This window comes from Osmia bicornis, chromosome 5 (assembly GCF_907164935.1).
Source record: "Osmia bicornis bicornis chromosome 5, iOsmBic2.1, whole genome shotgun sequence".
Taxonomy (NCBI): Eukaryota; Metazoa; Arthropoda; class Insecta; order Hymenoptera; family Megachilidae; genus Osmia; species Osmia bicornis.
The window spans coordinates 9,001,246-9,019,582 of NC_060220.1; the positions used below are offsets into that span (position 1 = coordinate 9,001,246).

General features: G+C 34.9%; 3 protein-coding genes across 16 annotated transcripts; 1 reads left to right on the top strand and 2 right to left on the bottom strand.

Moving 5' to 3' along the window:
- Window positions 1–1,313: 1,313 nt before the first annotated feature.
- On the bottom strand, window positions 1,314–6,603 carry LOC114872369 (PAN2-PAN3 deadenylation complex subunit PAN3). Of its 14 annotated transcripts, none has more exons than XM_046285863.1 (10): window positions 6,522–6,603; window positions 4,880–4,948; window positions 4,675–4,821; window positions 4,258–4,515; window positions 3,808–4,183; window positions 3,610–3,726; window positions 3,302–3,541; window positions 2,703–2,985; window positions 2,224–2,578; window positions 1,314–1,928 (listed from the first exon to the last, which is right to left on the bottom strand). In XM_046285863.1, the coding sequence occupies exons 3-10, from the start codon at window positions 4,750–4,752 to the stop codon at window positions 1,812–1,814; spliced, it is 1,824 nt and encodes a 607-aa protein (XP_046141819.1). In that variant the 5' UTR covers window positions 4,753–4,821; window positions 4,880–4,948; window positions 6,522–6,603; the 3' UTR covers window positions 1,314–1,811. The 14 variants fall into 14 exon arrangements, with proteins under 14 accessions (XP_046141819.1, XP_046141818.1, XP_046141821.1 ...); XM_046285862.1 differs by having other exon boundaries at window positions 4,675–4,824; XM_046285865.1 differs by having other exon boundaries at window positions 4,880–4,937; window positions 6,522–6,600.
- A 40-nt stretch (window positions 6,604–6,643) lies between these two features.
- On the top strand, window positions 6,644–7,511 carry LOC114872374 (DNA-directed RNA polymerases I, II, and III subunit RPABC5). Its single transcript, XM_029179501.2, has 2 exons — window positions 6,644–6,906; window positions 7,155–7,511. Exons 1-2 carry the CDS (start codon window positions 6,812–6,814, stop codon window positions 7,261–7,263), a joined length of 204 nt encoding a protein of 67 aa, XP_029035334.1. The 5' UTR covers window positions 6,644–6,811; the 3' UTR covers window positions 7,264–7,511.
- A 786-nt stretch (window positions 7,512–8,297) lies between these two features.
- Window positions 8,298–18,259, bottom strand: LOC114872371 (proton-coupled amino acid transporter-like protein pathetic). The gene is made up of 10 exons (XM_029179497.2): window positions 17,987–18,259; window positions 11,428–11,471; window positions 11,278–11,354; window positions 10,771–10,869; window positions 10,260–10,410; window positions 10,061–10,182; window positions 9,620–9,984; window positions 9,088–9,271; window positions 8,839–9,005; window positions 8,298–8,757 (listed from the first exon to the last, which is right to left on the bottom strand). Exons 3-10 carry the CDS (start codon window positions 11,343–11,345, stop codon window positions 8,516–8,518), a joined length of 1,398 nt encoding a protein of 465 aa, XP_029035330.1. The 5' UTR covers window positions 11,346–11,354; window positions 11,428–11,471; window positions 17,987–18,259; the 3' UTR covers window positions 8,298–8,515.
- Between the last annotated feature and the right edge of the window lie 78 nt (window positions 18,260–18,337).

An 18,337-nucleotide genomic window follows, 5' to 3' on the forward strand; every position in this document is an offset into this window, starting at 1 on the left:
CGAGCTCTGGTCATATACATTCGCTTGCACGGAGGAGCATACCGACTGGTCTTTTTTTTTTTTTCAAACGGTTTCGTGCGACCTTCCGCGCAATCCAGTTTCATGATCGTGGGACGATCATAAGAAAAGTCACTTGCGCAAGGGTTCGCTGCTCCCGTGGTTGTGTTTAGAGTTTCTTAACAACCAGTAAGTCTGGATTTAGAGCCAACAGCGTTCTCACGATCCTGTTATAAATGTACCTTAAGACATTGGATTTCGCCATTATAAAATTTATAAATCATCAACGGCGGAGCCGGATCTGTAAAAATGAAATAATCGCTGGTCCGTCGTTCAAGGGTAAATAATGATACAAATATATTTACAATATTGATACCTCCTCACAGCCGACGCAGATCCGCGTCGTTAAGTATCAGAGTTAATTAGTAAAATGTTAATCGACTATGGATTAATCATTTTACGTTTAAAAATATAAATGTCATAGCAGTATTCGTATGACGTCTCTGGGTTAGCGGGTTGATGTCGAATAAAATGAAGACTTACACTCGGTCGTACCACGTATATATGGTTGATACGTGCACGAGAAGAGTGATTGTCAGAAATGACACGGTACGGGGGAGTAAATCACGTCGACATTAAGACAATTAGGTGGAGAACGATGGGCCCAGTCGAATCGGTTAATCTGTCTTGGACAGAAACAGATGTTTGATATGCCTTTTATTTCGACTCCACGGTCAGCTTACGTATAAGTTAAACACTTATTCGAACCACAGGACGTACGTAGGATAAATGCATGGGCGTCGATACAGGGTACTAGAGATGAGAAGAAATGGGATGAATATTATAATTCCACAGTGAAATTAATTTTTCTCCAATCAAAGATATCCTCTGTAAAAAATTGTTATTTAAAATGTAGATATTTTAATGAGGTATATAGTGTAAATGTATGTTATATATATGTAAGATTGTATTTTGTGAATAAAATACTAGCGACGACCATGTGTATGATACGATCCGGAGAATGTGTGCGCAAAAGTCTGTCCATACTCTGGTCGTGCAATTGCGCGAAGGAAATGAGATCAAGTTTGAGTGATTGCGGACAGCAGCCGAAGAGCGGAGGAGAGCGGTAGGGAATGTAGATAGGGCAGTTCAAGAACCGAATCTACAGATTGCCAACTGGATAAACTGGAACAAACGAAGTACCCAGATTTCTGCGAGTATCAAATATTCGAATATAAAATCACATAATAATGGATAAAAATGCAAGTAAATTTTGTATGGTGATATAATTATTTGAAATAATCGCACACCATTAATTAAGATTGCTTTCAAAAATAAACATTTATTTCAAAATTAATGCTTACCAGCTGTATCCTAAAAACTAAGATCTATCCTATACACCGACTGTGTTTAGGTATTTCTTATTTTTTTCTTTTTTTTTTTTTTTTTAAGACTTCATTGCATTATTAAGTTGTGTACAATTCATTTTCTTTTGTATAGTACCGTAATAGCTTCCACAGCAAATTCAAACATTTTCTGATTTACATCATCACATGATCTCCTTGCACACATATGTTACATTCAAATGGCAGTACCAGAATGTATTTCGCACTTATCTAATGATTCGACATTGTAATCATGCTTACAAACTGGTTCACATACTATTTTTTTCTTATCACCAAACTTAACTCTCGGATCGAATCTCACTCTCCTATGTCTTGATAAAGATTAAAATGATAGTACCGCTAAGTGGTGATATCACATTTATGGTTCGGAGTATGTACCGTCTGGTCAGTTGAGAAAAAGTGTTAGACCTAGACAGCATCTTTAGCAGATTGTACCAATTCCCCAAATGAGGTTTCCAAACATTGCCGCAATTCTGCGTAACTTACTACTAATACACTTTGTTCGTCTCGTGACATCAAACATATCTATATAAATTATAAAGAAGACATTCAAACATATATATATTAATACCATTTGTATGCTCAACACTAGATTGCCGATGAGTCAATTTGACTCATTTACGATTTTATTGCTATGTATATAGAAAAACTGAAATAATTTTTTTTTTAAAACATACGTTGATTTTTAATAGAATTATGAAATGTATACAAATACTAATTCCTTCTCCTCCCCGCTCCTTAGTTCTATACCTATTTTGACGGATCTATTTGTCCGGCAATCTAGTGTTAATGGATGTATTCTGAAAAAGAAAAAATATACCTTATCCTGAGAACCTGAATCCAACTTATTTAAACAAGATACAACATGAGCCATATCCAACCACGGTCTTCCATCGGCTGCTACCTGGTGGAAAACATAATCCCTAAACAATTTGAGCATATACCGGTCACCCGTTTCTGCCCATGTGGGTTCCATGTTAAGCTCAGGTCTTTCGTTGATAGTGGCCAATTTGACGAGTAACTTAAATAATCTTCCATTTTCCAACTCCTTGGCAAGTTCGTTTTCCAGTACATCGGATCGAAGTTGAGCTGCGTCTAGTTGCGTATAAAATCGTGCTCCAATCATTGGCATGAGATCTGTCACACTTCTTCGTGCTTGGTTTGAAAGTAAATACCTATAAAATTATAATTCCGATATGAACATAAGCACAGAGTAACGTAAATTACTCATTTCAATCGGAAATGTCAATTTTACAACGAAAAAAATGTCTTAGAAGGATATATAAAACGTATACAAACAGAATCAGATTTCGAAGATCCGTGGAGTAGGAACGTGCGACGAGCTCGAGGGACGCTTGCATATTGTCGCGATGGACGGCAAGTAAACTACGACATGCTAAAGCCAACACCAACTTTCCAAGGGCGATTAAATCTTCCTGTTGATAATGCGGTATAAGAGAGAGTGGATTTGCTGCGCTTCCATCAAAAGTAACGACATCCGGTATAGCGACACAACTTAAACGTAATCTCGTTCGGGACGTGAGTAGCACTTTCGTCGGATCCAAACATCTGTATGCCAAACCTGTTAAAAAAAGAAAAACAAAATAAGCTAAAGTGAACTAGAGCGAAATTCGCTCTAAAGCCAACCCTTTTTCGGTCATTTCCGGTCAAAGTGGAAGTGGCAAAAAAAAAAAAAAAATTTGTCGGCCTTCGTTGAGATTTTAACCCACTAAATACAATGACGCAAGAATTTTTTCGATAACTCTTGCCGTTTGGCCTGTATAAAAGTCACATAAAGTCTAAATGCTATAGCTCCCTTTTCAAGATTTTCAATTTTAGATACGGGTTAGCTAATAAATCAAACAAAATACGTGAAAATATTATTCAAATATACAAACCAGCAGCATGTATCACACGAAGCGCGGCAGTGAGTTGAATGATATAACTCCATATGACGCTTTCCGGTAACATACTGCTATGCTGTTGCCTCAAAATAGTATTCTTGGTATGGCTATAAGGTCGCGGAGCGTTAGGATCCGAAGAAAATGGATCCGTGTAACCATTTAATTCGGTTGCTGAGAAATGCTTGTTCAGTAATGTCTCCGAGCCAGGATGATAATCGTAAACAAATACCATGGCTGAAACGATAAAGTTGCTTCATAAAGGTATATTTAGAATTTTTCTTACTATGTACATTAATACGGACAATGGTCACCAAAAGCCTTGGTTGTAAAAACTTCTCTTAACTGCACCAAATTTGTATGAGATAATCGTTTCCACATATCTACCAGCACCATACACTTCGTATTAGCAAGTCTGAAATCTAAAAGGATATGAAATGCTTCTTTCAGTATCATTTTTATTGTACTTTTTAAATATTACCACACAGTTTATAAATACTTACCATGTATGCGACGTAAACAATAACGAGTACCGCTTTTAATGCTGGTAGCTTTATACGTTGATGTTTGATAGCCAAGTATCGTTGAAGCAGGTTTATGGATTGGTTCCAATGGGCACAGCTCGTGATAATTATCTACCTCGTTTGGTAAATCGGGAAATCGTACTACATCAGGTTGCGCTAATGTTAAAGCATTTTTCTGTAGAATGTCCATTCGTAGATTCTCACTGACAAAGAAGCTGGGTGTTGCTTGGGGAGGTGGAGTTGAGGGAGCAGAAGAGTTATTAGACGAGGGGGGCTTTGTAGGTTTCACTGGCTGAAGATGGGCAGGTGTACCTGGATAGACATAGCCTACCTGACCTGCTCCCACAGTTCCGATCTGTCAATGAAATTTTTACTCGTTAATTAAGCAAAAATGATACAATGTTTTTGTTAATTTTCATATTTACTCACAGTCTCGGTTCCTTCTTCAGCCCCAACACTATCAGCTGAAGTATTTCCAAGATAAAAATAAGTAGTACCGCCCACATTCTCTTGCGAATGATAAGAGTTATTGAAAAGATTTGGAGAGCTGCTGTTACTACTAGTAAGACCCCGTCCAGGTACAAATTCTGGACTGGCAGTTACCTTTTTCTGTGAATCCAGAGAAAGGTTTGACAAATGTTTCGTAACAGCTGAGGTACTTAGTGTTATCCCTGGACTTTGACGATTCTATCCAAAAAATATATAATAAATAAACCGTACATGTATATCACCAATTCATTAATGTATTCCAATTTACTAATGTATCTAATTGAATAATATATAAAATGGAAAGTTTTACTAAAGCTTGACTCTCCTCATATAAATTGAAGATGAGTAGTATACTACCATGTAGGTAGCAAGCTTGGACTCCAGTGGAACGCCGTTTGTTTGGGGGGTGTATGCAACAAACATTGATGGGTCCATCTCTCCTTCAGCCACTGCATTTACCGCTGTCACGCTTAACCCTCACTTCTACTCTTCCTATTTTCCTCCCTGCTGAAAATCTCTTTGCACCTGTTTGTCTCAATTGAAATTAACAAATGTGCTTTACCACGGTTGTCTGCTCCTCCTATTATATAGATGTACGATGCGATATCAATTCTCTGACCCTGCAACATACCTTACAGATACATAAGTATAAATGAAAAATAAACTTTTAACAAATTATTCTACGTTATCAATAGTCATTGCAATATATAAAATTAACGATAGATAAATACATATTTATTGAGATAACATAATTGTCTCAAAAATCATAAACGCATGTACACAAATTAATTTACAGAACAATGAACAATATATCAATATCTTATATAGATAGATAGATAATATATAAAAATAATATATGTAGTTTGTTTATAAAACATTTTTGAAGTATTTAAGTATATTTATAGTTCTAATCCACGTCCACTTGTATTCATACAAGTAGTGGTGTATAAATTTAGTAAAGTATATCGCTTCTTCTAAACGACGAGATAACTTGCCGTGTACGATTTAAAAAAAAACTGAACACACCACAAGTCGTTGATCTTGAATGAAATTTCGGGAATGGATTCAGCTCAAGAAATAAAAAAAAAAAAGAAAATAAAAGAAAACCAAAAAAGAGCAAGTAGAATTGTACGCTATAGCAATGGCAGCTGATTTTGACAATACAGCGAAAAAGACGCACAGAATATAACCTTGACTTAATGGTATTAGCGATACGAAGTATTTATCGCGACCACGAGTTTGATAAACGATCGAACGATTGGGCAATAAGAGGAACCGAAAACAATTAAGTACGGGAACGTATTCGATAAAATGTACGTAAAAAGTACGCTGTGCTAACATAACCATTTACACTGTCATTGATGTCGCGTCGGTGTACGGCGCCAAAATTCCGATCTTTCCGGTTTCTGTTACAGCAACGGTAAACGAGCGCGGTAAAAGAAAAGCAATAATTAGAAAGACGATTTGATAGCACTCTAACCGTGTTATAACATGTTTCCATCCAGCAGACAAAGGAGAAAGCAGAACCAATGCGATCTTGTATGTTTATGGTGTTCTCCCTTTGCTTCGGCCTCGTATTTTTCTCTTTCTCCCTCTTTCCCTTCCGCCCCCCCTATTCATGTCCTTCGATCGGAGCAGCTGTCTTTCTGCCACGGCTTGTCTCCGGGCGCGCTAAACGCGAAGCTGTATATTTACCTTTCGAACGCGCTTGTAAACGACCGCGTTTTGAATTGTCACCGCACTTCTTAGACTTTATTTAACTGTTGCTCATTGCCAATAATTATTCGTAAATAATATTCAAGGTGATCTGACATTGTAACGGTACATTATTAATAACAATCGATCGAAGAACAAAAATACGTCCACGATTTTTTAGTTGGTATAATTTCATGGGAAACGTATGGTCACCGTTATTGCGTCGCGTTTAGAATATTTATCTTGCCACCCGATTTGTTATATTCGATATTAGATTAAACGTTCGCAATGATAAATATTCTTATCGAAAAATGATACGATAATAATGTTTAAATAAAAGATATTATTTCTTTGTTAAAGGTTAATATAGGACGATGATTTTAATAATTCGAGTCACAGCGTACGATTCGCTTTACTTATATATAATATATATATATTTTCTTTTAACGTTTCTCAGTTATTTTAAGACGCTCGTATTTTTTATATACTATGATAATTCAAATATTTACAATAAATTTACGAGGCTTCTTTCTCGGTACTGTAATCTTCTCGGCTGATGCACTCTAATATTTTATTTTCACGATTTTGTTGGCAACAATGAGCAAGATCGAAATACTTCAAGGTACTGCACGATTGCAGACATGTTAGTTTTGTGTATACAACAAGTCGGAAATCGAGCTTTCGAGAATAAGTAAACTAACGTTTTTTGCTTATTCGTTATTGTAAAAGTTAAAGCGAGTAACAGTACACATATTGACGTATATTGAAAGGATCTAATTGTTCAGTGAGACTTATAACAATGATTATACCTGTACGTTGTTTTACTTGTGGAAAAGTGATCGGTAACAAGTGGGAAGCCTATCTTGGTTTATTGCAAGCAGAATACACTGAAGGGTGAGTATATAACTACTATCTAAAAACACAAAAAAATAATGAAATAGAATGCAATAATTTGTATGTATTTTGTAATTCACATTCATAAGAAACTTAACCTTAATTTCGAGCATATTACACTGTACTGAAGCGAATAAAAATCAGTAACATAAAATTGATTAATTGCTGTTCCAATAAAAATTCTCCATGTTTCATCAAGTCCAAACAGCAGATATTAATACACTGTGTGGTACATGTGTATGTTACAGAGATGCTCTTGATGCATTGGGATTAAAACGATACTGTTGCCGCAGAATGCTCCTTGGACATGTAGATTTAATTGAAAAACTTCTAAATTATGCACCATTAGAAAAATAACATGTTCCATTTTTATTTTCAAACCTCGTTTTGAGTAACATTGTTTCACGATTATAGAAATGGTTAAAATAAAATGTTGCTATAATATTTTGTACTCTTAATACTAACAAGTGTATAGAAGTGTATTTACATAAAAATATTATTCCTTAAATGTGTACATAAAGCTTGGAGTAATAAAATGTAAGAACATATTATAAAATGATTTGTATTTTAAAGTTACAATAAAATTCATCTTGTATTCGTTTTAATCATGAATATGTAAATATTCCCAACAACTGTATAAAAAATTGATTACAAGTTTGGTGAACAAACATTGCTTTGGAAAAAAAATGTTTTTTTTTGTTTTTTAAATATGTATTCACATTAAATGCAACACAAGAGTGAAACATTTCATATACCGTGTATCTGTTATATGCACAGAATATGTAACAGGAACTTATTTTACATGCACATTCGTATATCTAAAACTTTCCTTAATAAAAATTTCATATACATGTTTCAAATATTACAACAATATTTTATATTTACTATAAATTAACAAATTATTTTTAGATTTATAAAAAAAATGGAAGGTTATACTCTGTATTGAATGATAAAAAATTTCACGTTTATATTTTGTTAAATTTTGAATCAACTGTTTGTAACTTATTGTTCCAATATAAAACATTGTTCACAGTAAATACTGTTTACTTCCCCTAGACTCCATCTTTTGTAAATTCAATACAATTTTGTAAATAAAAACGTTAGTTACATACTTGAAAGTTCATTAGCTACTTTTCAACAATTAAATTTTTTTATATAACCTTCGTTGACGCTATTTTGTTATATTGTACAAGTTATTTGTGCGTAGATACAATTTAAACTATAGCATTTACCGAATATCGGCTCTTCGGTTCTGATCGTCCGTACAAGAATTGATATTTTGATGTTCCCATTTGCACAGCAATCGAAACATTAGCATAATAAATACTTTCTTTTCTCATCTTATTAAAATTACTTCTTGTAAGCACGTAGAAATATTTAAATCTGTGATATAAACTTTCAAATTTTCTATTTCGTGTTCATCCTTAAAATCAATTATCATTAGTATTTCTCGTTTATAAATCTTTCTTCACTTTTATGATTGTCTTCATAAAATATAAAAGATTCGAAATTTATTGCATTAAAATCCGTTATAAAATGGTATCCAAACGTTTGAAGTTTGGAGCATTGGAATATCTACAAATCTATTTATTGATGAGAACAGCTTTTTTTAACTGTATAGTGCTACGATTTGTATCAATGCACTACGAGATCCAAATATCAACGCCATCATGCCAATAATACATATGATAATGTTCTTCAAGGCTACCCAATTTCCTGCCCCGAAACCAACGTCCCAGTACGTTACCGTTTCGACGAACACAGGAATTAAAAGTCCCAGTATCGAAAAACAGAATGCACCGATCAAACCGATGAAAGGTTCGATAGTTGGTACAATCACGGCGAGTAAAACTGCAACACAAAAGTATCATATTTATTTTTTCTTCTTAATATCAATGATTAAATTACTCATAAACGGAACCATGTTTATACCTGCTCCTGTGACCATCACTGTTCTCAGAATGTAATTAGCTAACAATGGTTTCTTCTGGAACCGATCTTTAATACCGTTCCATGCAATATCAAGGCACACATAAAATTGCAAACCAAACGTACAGTAAACGGCAAGTGCTATTAAAATCTTTACAACTTGGGCCGGTCTGAAAATGAAAAAAAAAAAATGAGATACAATTAGTACAAATAGATCTTTCATTTATTTATTGTACTAATCGTGACTCCTACATTTCTGCCGTTGGTAAATTCAACGTGATACTGTCCGAAGTAAGATCCTGATATTTCACGTATCCTAAGAATCCGAGTAAAATGTATATAAGCGTAACCCCGGACATTCCCTTGTTGAGAACACCGCAGATTCCAACAAAATGTTGCGGTGTTTTCATGTTATTCTCCAGTGGCATTACGACACCTGTAAAACACTGTTCTTTCAGTCCCAATTTCTTTATATACAGGGTGTTAAAAAATTACCTAAAGAGCTCTAGATCGTTGGATAAATCACGGAAAATCGAAGCGAAAAATTCTGTAGCATTTTTCGACGAGATCAGTCGTTGTTAAAAATTGAAAAATCGACCAATCTGCGCGCTGATTGGTCAATTTTTCAATTTTCAACCACGGAAATGTGGCTAAACTACCGATCCCATCGAAAAATGCTACAGAATGTTTCGCTTCGATTTTCCTTGATATATCCAACGGTACAGAGCTCTTAAAATAATTTTTTAACAGTATGATCAAACGATCAAAGACCGATAAACAGTACCTATTGCTTCCATGGCAAAAATAGTAATGCTAAAGAATCGTGGGAAGTCCTCGATAGACGCAAACAATGGTACAGAGTTGATAGGAGGGAGATCCCAAACTAAATAATAAAACGTTATTCCTAAACCTGTTCCCATGAATATATTGGCAACCATAGAAACAGGTGCAAGATACTTCAGATTCGGTATATAACTGAGCAGTATCATCGGTATCAGTAAACAGGCGGCTATCAACCGTAAACTGAATTCAGGCGAATCTTCATCCTTGTAATATTGAATAATTTGCTTGAAGTTCGCGGCAACGATAACCGTGTACACACTGCAGGTGCCAAAATATGTTGCGAATAAACTAATTTGTATAAGATACCTGTTGACAAAAAGATCATAACGTTGTTATCACGATTACATAAAACTATAGTTAGCCAGTGAAATAAAAGTTTTACCTAATTGGCCTTGCAAACTTTCTTCCCCATTGTGGTCCCGTGGCAAACGCTGCTTCAGCTACATCAGCGAAGCTCATTTCTGGACGCTTTGTTTTGTAATAAAGGACGTGCGCACATTTTACCTGGGCATCATAAATTTACCTATTAAATCTCTGTTTAACCTTTAATTGTCAGACTCAATGTCTCAATGTTTATTTACCAAGATATAAGCACAGTGTGTGCATACAAATGCTACCAAGATAGTGGAAAATACACCGAGTAGAAGACCGGCATTCTTGAATGCAATTGGCATAGACAATATGCCTGTACCAAGCGACGCTTTCAGTAAATGCGTTAATGTGTCGCAGTCCCTGGAACGATACAAGGGCAATATTTCAATAGATAATCACCTGTTTGTGTAATTTAACGAGGAACAGTTATTTTTCATTTCGTGTAATAAACGTCACGAGCAAATAAACTGTTTACAATAATAAGTGTGAAAAAATAAAAAAAAACTACAACTTGCTCCAACAACTAAAATCAACGAATATAAATCAAGAAGCTTTAATCAAGGAATTCCCACAACGAATATCAACTTTATTATTACTTTTATCTCTGACCTAAGAGCACGAATAATGTGTAACGATTTAAGACGAGAGGGGCAAGTAAGGTTGAACGTATCGATTATATTAAATATTTTTATGAATTTCTTCTGTCGTAATCGCTCTTACGTCGTCGGGTTATCAACTATTCGTTCGGTGAAGGGATCGTAAGTTTTTCCATCACCCTGTGCGGCCTCCGGGTCTCGTGGAGCGACTTGCACTTTGTATCTGCAACGAACATAATACGTTACCATAAATGGAACTGAATATTATTTTACGTAATGCGATTATCGTCGAAGATACGTGAACATAATAGGTGTAAGCGAACTTTGATTATTCATCGTTAAGTCTGGACGATAATGAGTGCCTTAATTCTTCTAAAAACAAATGCTGTGATAATGAAAATTTCCAGAGGAACTTATTTCATTTTTATGAATGAAACATTAATTCTATGAATCGATAACTGACAAACACAACTTTCATAAAAAAATTTCCGCTTGATAACCCACGCAACGGATCATATGAATATCAATTTTATTAATAAAAAACTTCCACGTTCAAAGTGCGTGTTTACACAAATTAATTGATAATAATGAAAATCATTAATGTGCAAAATGAGAAAAAAGTTAATTTTACTTGGTTAGTACACCATCTTTTGGATTGGATCCGTCTTGGGGTAAGAAGGTGTGCATCTCCGTAGGCATTTTGTTATCCTAAAAAGTAAATTTTACATAATAAATATTTCGCATAATTGGAGATTTAAATATTGAAATATTTTTTACGTACCGTTTGGATACCGTCTGTCTTCTAGCCTTTCTAAATTATGTTATCTGTAATTAAAAAGAAAAAGCGATAATAATAACGTAATTATCATTTTTATCACTAAATCGAAACCATAGGAGAAATTGTTTTGTCTGTGAGTGTAACAAGATATTATCGACTTATCAGCTTAATTGGTCACGCTAATCGAAGCCCTATCGTTCTAAAAGCATTGTTATAATTACACTCTGTTAATATCAGTGTGAAACGATTAGCGAAATTTATCAATAAATTGCAAACGTATAGCAACAATTCCTGTTCTATCGTACAACTCGAACTTCCAAATTCGTCTGTCTCGAATATAAATTCAATATCAATCGCGCCTAATCGGGCGCTAAATAATTGTAATCAAGCATTGTCTCTCGTTTCAGAATTGAATTTCAAACGAGGATTTCCGAGAATAGATTGATGAAATATACATGCCACTTTGGTCGTGTAAAGTATTTCAATTTAGAATAAAAAAAAAAATAAATAAAATTATAATAGAGAATCTCATTTTAACACCTCGAGCACCCCGTCACCCATATATGGGTGACGCTTGAATTTCAATAGGAATCAATCACTCGTGTTATTAAGAATTCTTTGATTTAATTGGAAATACTTATATCAGATACTTGAAATTGTGGATAAAAATATAATTAATTATTTTAAAGATAAATATAAGATTTATGAAGATAAAAGTAAAAAAATAATTTATAACGTAAAGCGATAATAATAACAACGCAATTATTATTTTTAGCACTAAATCGAAACCATAGGAGAAACTGTTATATCTTTGTGAGTGCAACAAGAGATTATCGAAAAGACCATAGAATTTTCAATAGTTTCACCGTGGCAATCAAAATATTACACGGAGTTACGATATTTCTTGAGCATCCTTATGTAAAGTATCATCTCGGAAAGACAGCTTTTAGCTCCGACCTTGTAATGTTGCGGTTCTACATGCATTTAAATGACGTACACGGAAATGCAACAAGTGTGGGCGTTCGGTATCCCGATGCGTAGAACAATTAACACGAACAGAGAAATGTTAATCGAAGCTCAATAATTATTTCGACATCGCGGATCGAGCCTTATGGCGAAAGTATTGTTCATTTTCGCCGGGGAACCCTCACCTTGATCTTGATATCCTTTGGAATTCAAAGTGCTTTCAATATAATTCGTAGATAAAGAGGTTCTAGCTCGTCTAGGTCGAATATTTGAAATTTGATAACGCGTTTAATTACGTAATTTTCTGTTATCGCTATTCAAAACATTTAGAGGCTGCGGTATTTCAACCTTTGAAACTGCATTCACGCGTACTGTGCATTTCGTGGGAGGAGAAAAAAAGGAGTAGACCAAACAATTAAACGGTAGATTATTCTCTATGACCGAAGCTTCTTAAGTACGTGATAATTAATGACGTAAATGATTGCTCAAAGAACCGTAAGAGAGACAGTTAAACGAATAAATTAAGTAAGAAGTGTGTTAAAAAATGAATACAATTATCTTGGACGTTTAATTGCCAAAAGTGATCCGAGAAATCATCTGAGATATAAGACGAGTTTAGAAGCAATGCTATAAGTCTGCAAATGTAAATTAAGAAATAGTGGAATTTGGATCGAAATCTAGGTTGTTCGTGCAACAGCGCTAGAAGTTTCTGAGGAAATATGAATTTCTAAACGCTTCAAATTAAGCAGCCAATTATTTTTTCATTAACCTAAATTATTCGATACTTTGTCTACAGTGTTTATGAGATCGCTCTTGATTTCCATTATCACCGATCAAAGACCCTTTGTTCGCTCTTGCTATTATTATACTTAAATACACTTTATGCGATGCTTGAACAAAGAGTGCCACTGTATCAAACAATTTTTTCGTCGTACTTTAAAAGCAATGATACCGCTCGACATATTTTCCGATAATATTTCTGAATGAAAGGAAGAAAATCTTTTCAACTTATAATTACTCGTAATCAGCTGATCATAAATTGCACGTTTCAGCGTCGGTTCAAGTAAAAATACCGAACGGTAGTAGCTAAACTTATAAATTTATTTCGGTTTGGCTTCGCGTAATTTTATTTATTTTCAGGTTTTCCTTACAGTAGAAGAAAACTTGCTCGTGAATATTTTTACTGTAAACCAGGGGTGGGCAATTGTTTTGCCCCGGGGGCCAAATATTAATAATTAATATCGAATATTCTTTCAAGTTACGTCACACCTCGCCGTATAAATTGAAAACTGAAAAATTTCTAGAAAGTAATTCGGTTACAAAATCGGTATTTTTTACAGATGATAAATATTCGAAAGGTTAAAGTCGCCCAACTGGAATATATAATTAAATGTTTCCATGCGAGCGGACTTGATCCCTGCGCAATTAGGTTTTGACAATATAGTTTGATTTCCATGATATTTAAAGGGCATGCTCGTTACAAATTCAGATATTAAACGTACAGCAAAGTCTAATTACATCTTGTTGCCTGTAATTTGTTGCCGTTCACGTGCCACACTAAATAGCCGAGTAAAAAGTGCACACATAACGTACAAGTTAAACAATTATTACGTAATCATGATGTTTGCATACATTTGATAACTTATAGCTGTAATTTTATTGAAGTTCCTTTCTCAATTTTCGAATAAAGTAGAAGCGAAGTGAAATTAGATAAAATTATCCTAGATAGTAATTGCACCGACGATCCTAGCAATTTCACATTGAAATTAATTAATCTTTAATCTATCCTCGTTGAAACGACAATTACCAGAGCGAGTGTTATGTGGAAAATTAGGTCGTTCAACTTTCAGAGTTAACCTTTCGTTTATTGCGGTCAATTTTAGTTAATTATTACCGAATCGCTGACTAATTTTTAAAAGGAAAAAACTATATAATCAAGTATGCTCGATGGTTAAGGTAGGAATTACAGAGAATGGAAAATAACAAAGGACTTCGTCCCGTTCTACAATTGTTTATAAATAAGAAGATAAATTTACTGGCGGTTCGCCAATATCTGAAACTGCGAGTCATCCAAAACTTTGTTAGAATACTAATTGGCGCGGTAATTCCTTAATTCCTTTCCAATAAACCTTACAGCGTTTTTGTTGACCCACGTTTATAAGCTTAGTTGAAGAAAATCTTTACGAGAGGATAATTAACCGAGGCTCAAAATAAATTAGCTTCTTGGTGTATCAAATTCTCCATTGTACTACTGTTCGCTTCCAACCAATTGTGAATTAAGTAGCAGTTGACAAAGGTTGATTGAATTAATCAGAGGCACGAAATCTTTTCAATTATCTGTATAAAGGAGAAGCAGACCTTAAGCTGCTATACTTACACTTATAAAACTTTATATCGAAACATGACAATGTGATTTCGTTATATTGCATGATTTGCTTTTTCATCTTCACATTCTTTTCTATCATTCTACTTTCATATCAGTAGATAAGTCACAGATGTGACTATTGGGTGCAATAAGCATGAGTAACGTTTCGTGCCAAATATAGATGCTGTTTAAATAATTTAATAATTTATATCCGGCGCAAGATATGGCGTCTTGTAGATGAAAAGTATGGGAGGGGGAACGACCAATGGTGTTTCAGGCTCAGTTTAGAATCCTCGATTCTAAAATAACCTCAAACTACTACCTTTCCCAGTAAGCATAATGTGCAAGTAATCATCGTTTACACCATATTTTACGTCATCTATTCCTTCGATGGAATCATGACAAAGCAATATTTTGTTTAAAAAAAATGCGTCGTTATTTGACATTCGCAAAGATGCATTATAAAAAATTTCCATTTTTAACCTGTAAGTAAGCAAGTTGTCTGCCACGCAAAATAACAGAAAAGGAAGTAAACATCAATTATCTAAAGTCGATGAATATGCACGCTAACTATATCTCTTACGAACATTGCTTCCAGAGTGGAAAAAAACGATGTGAACATAAAATGAATTAATTTAATGTAATATTGGATTAATTGATTACGAACGTGATTTTAAACGTTCTAATAGAAAGCATTGCGCAATATTTTTCAGAAAATGACTCAGGAGATTACAAATATACTGGTCCAAACTATAGCTTTAGAACGGTAGAAAACAGAAAAGGATTTCGGAGAAAGAAAATGGCGCGAATGCAGCGTCACGTGACGCGTGCGTAGGCTCCGGAAGAAAAGGCGTTTCCAAAGATTTAAGGCTACCTTGCCCATCTTGTGCCCAATGACCCGAGATAATAAAATTCCATTTGAAAATTCAAAACTCGAAGAATTGTCTTTATTGACGGATTTATACCTGGAATTTTTGAAAAGTCCGCCAAAGCAACGTTACAATTCCTTGCTCGGTCCGTTAAAAACTTCCTAGAAATCCCTGTTCACAATATCTCTGATTTTCATCACGCTTCAACGGAACGATTAGTAATATAATATCAGAAATGTTTCTGTTTCACGATCATTCATTTTTTACAGCGTTTCTGTCGCACGTGGTAAATTGTTAATAACAGTGCACGTGTCACAATGATATAGTTACCTACATAGAAACTGAAATGTGGGTCACCTTGAAACTGAGTTTTCTAGTTCGTTGTCAAGGCTGAGTGCCAAAGTTCGTTTATACGGCCGTTTCGTGTACCGGGATCAAGATTTTGTAAAAAAGGAATTCAGTAACTTTCTAACAAGAAACTGTTTGTCAGAAATAAATTGATACACATATTAAGTGAATGATTGATAAAATATTTTGAACGCATAAATCTCGTTATCGCATCAATATGTAACGGAAAGCAGATCTCGTTATATGCGATAAGATTACAGTAATTACAAGGTCAATGAAATTATTCATATAGAGCTCATAAAGGTTCTCGAGTTATTTCATAGTCGACCGGTTTTCCCGCGAGTTCAAGAGTACCATTATAATTTACATAAAGTGAATGCTTTAATCCTTTGATCCTTAATCCTTTTAAAGATCAAAATTTTATTTTTCACACTTGCTATTTCTTTTTTTTTTAATATCGAATATAACAGTCCATCTATTACGCCAATATGATGCAATAAACAGGCAGTTATTTATTATATTTGTCAACAGTAAAATGATAAAAAAAAATATTTTTTTTTCTATCATCCCAGACACGTCGTATAACGCCAGGTCAGTTAATAACCGTGACACGAACCGCTGTGTCACATTTGTTCCCGAGGTACATATATAAGAATAAAACGTGATGACCGATAAGAAAAGCGTGACTTAATTTACAGGGGAAAAATCGATTTCTATGACGCGAAGGTGCAACGAACGAATTCATCTATATAGTTATATCGTAGTCTCAACGCGCATGTCCGAAATATCGACGCGAGGTTACATCATACAAAGCTACCGTACGATGGAACTGCCATCGCGAGCCATACAAGTCGCGTCTACCACAAACTTAGTACACCACGTGCTCGTGGCGGCACGATTCTACTGACGAAACACGTTCAAGAACTTGCAGTCTTCTTTCCACGACAAGAATTTCCAGATGCACTACATTTTTCCTCGTATTTCATTAACATTCTATTTCAGGAAACGCTAAGAATTTTTATACTTTAAAGAATTTTTATAATTTAAGATAATATTACGTACCAGATGGATCATTCATTTCACTAATGACCAACATTCAGCCCTTGTTTGCGTTAAAATTTTTCCGATACACTGTGTAAATGTTTTTTTAACTAAAATAACTTTTACGGTTCGTCAGATTGATAATGCTAAGCGTTAAATTCGCCGGGACAGATTACCGAAGGACAAGATATACAGTCATGAGAAATGGTATTCCGTGCTATTGTAATGTTTTCTCTTTCTTGAATTTTACATGTACCACACGACTTTTTGACGGCGAACAATGCTTGAACGCAGCTGTGACTAAACGCGTGAGTGAACAAAGCTTCCTAAAACGTATGCTTACAGTTGAAATCCGTGAAGAAGACGAAGAGGATTGATAGAATTGTAAATGTCGATATTTAGATCGACGTGGCGTCTTGAGGTCACGCCGAGAGAAAAATATACCGTTGTTATTCGACGTAGTATTTAAACTTTACTCTTCGTCGCTTAAAGCGTTTCTTTTTTTTTATGAAACAAACTCTTCGAGATTTCGTTCGTGCAAGTCTGTAACGCTTATTGCATCATTACATCTTTATTCGAAAATTTTGTCTATTCCTAGAATTTTAACGATTACACGCGAAAAAGGTGCCTAGTCGATTTTGAGGTTAGATTTCACACCCTTCAAGGACGATAGGGCACAAATAGAGCGTACCTTTATTTTCGTCTTGGCTTACTCTACAAACCCAAAAAGTTTCATACAAATCGGTAAATAAGGGTCTGCGATTTTCCCTAGTCAGTTTGAACGTGTAAACTATTGAAATTTGAATCGATCTTCATCGATCAAGATCGATGATACATTTTAACGCAAGAATATAATTCGAATATCGATCGTTACATTCTCAGCTATTTTGCAATTTAAATCGAGTGCATGGACCTTTTTAAACAGCGCAAGGAGGAGTGAACATCTAATAATGTAAATTAAAGATCCACATACCTGTTCGCAGAAGGTTGCTTATGTTTTATACGGTGTAGGAAAGAAAACGTGGTGCGTACGGTTGAATCCTGTCGTTTGATGTTACTTCATTTCAGGCAAACGCCGGTACGCACAGTAACAATGTTTAATAAATTAATTGCAACGTAAATACAACACAACAAAATTCACGATGCATCCAATGGCTTCTTACCACACGTACCGGCGTATACCGCCGCGAACATCGACCGCCCGAAAGAGACTGCCGTTAGAGACGCACGCCGTGCAAGAATAAACTGAAAACTTTAGTCCCCGGAAGAGCGTCCTACGCGTTTCGTCGACCAACCGCCAGAGGTCGAACATCCTCCTCCTTCC

What these genes read in the sequence shown, in the direction of transcription:
- LOC114872371 (XM_029179497.2), bottom strand. Translation starts at nt 11,345, where the DNA reads ATGCCTACGGAGATGCACACCTTCTTACCCCAAGACGGATCCAATCCA. An exon ending in AAGTTTGCAAGGCCAATTAG is followed by an intron (nt 9,985 to 10,060) that starts GTAAAACTTTTA and finishes TTTTGTCAACAG; the next exon opens with GTATCTTATACAAATTAGTT. An exon ending in AATTTACCAACGGCAGAAAT is followed by an intron (nt 9,006 to 9,087) that starts GTAGGAGTCACG and finishes TTTCATTTTCAG; the next exon opens with ACCGGCCCAAGTTGTAAAGA.
- LOC114872374 (XM_029179501.2), top strand. Translation starts at nt 6,812, where the DNA reads ATGATTATACCTGTACGTTGTTTTACTTGTGGAAAAGTGATCGGTAAC. An exon ending in CAAGCAGAATACACTGAAGG is followed by an intron (nt 6,907 to 7,154) that starts GTGAGTATATAA and finishes TGTATGTTACAG; the next exon opens with AGATGCTCTTGATGCATTGG.
- LOC114872369 (XM_046285863.1), bottom strand. Translation starts at nt 4,752, where the DNA reads ATGGACCCATCAATGTTTGTTGCATACACCCCCCAAACAAACGGCGTT. An exon ending in CCAAGCTTGCTACCTACATG is followed by an intron (nt 4,516 to 4,674) that starts GTAGTATACTAC and finishes TTTTTTGGATAG; the next exon opens with AATCGTCAAAGTCCAGGGAT. An exon ending in CTGAAGAAGGAACCGAGACT is followed by an intron (nt 4,184 to 4,257) that starts GTGAGTAAATAT and finishes TTTCATTGACAG; the next exon opens with ATCGGAACTGTGGGAGCAGG.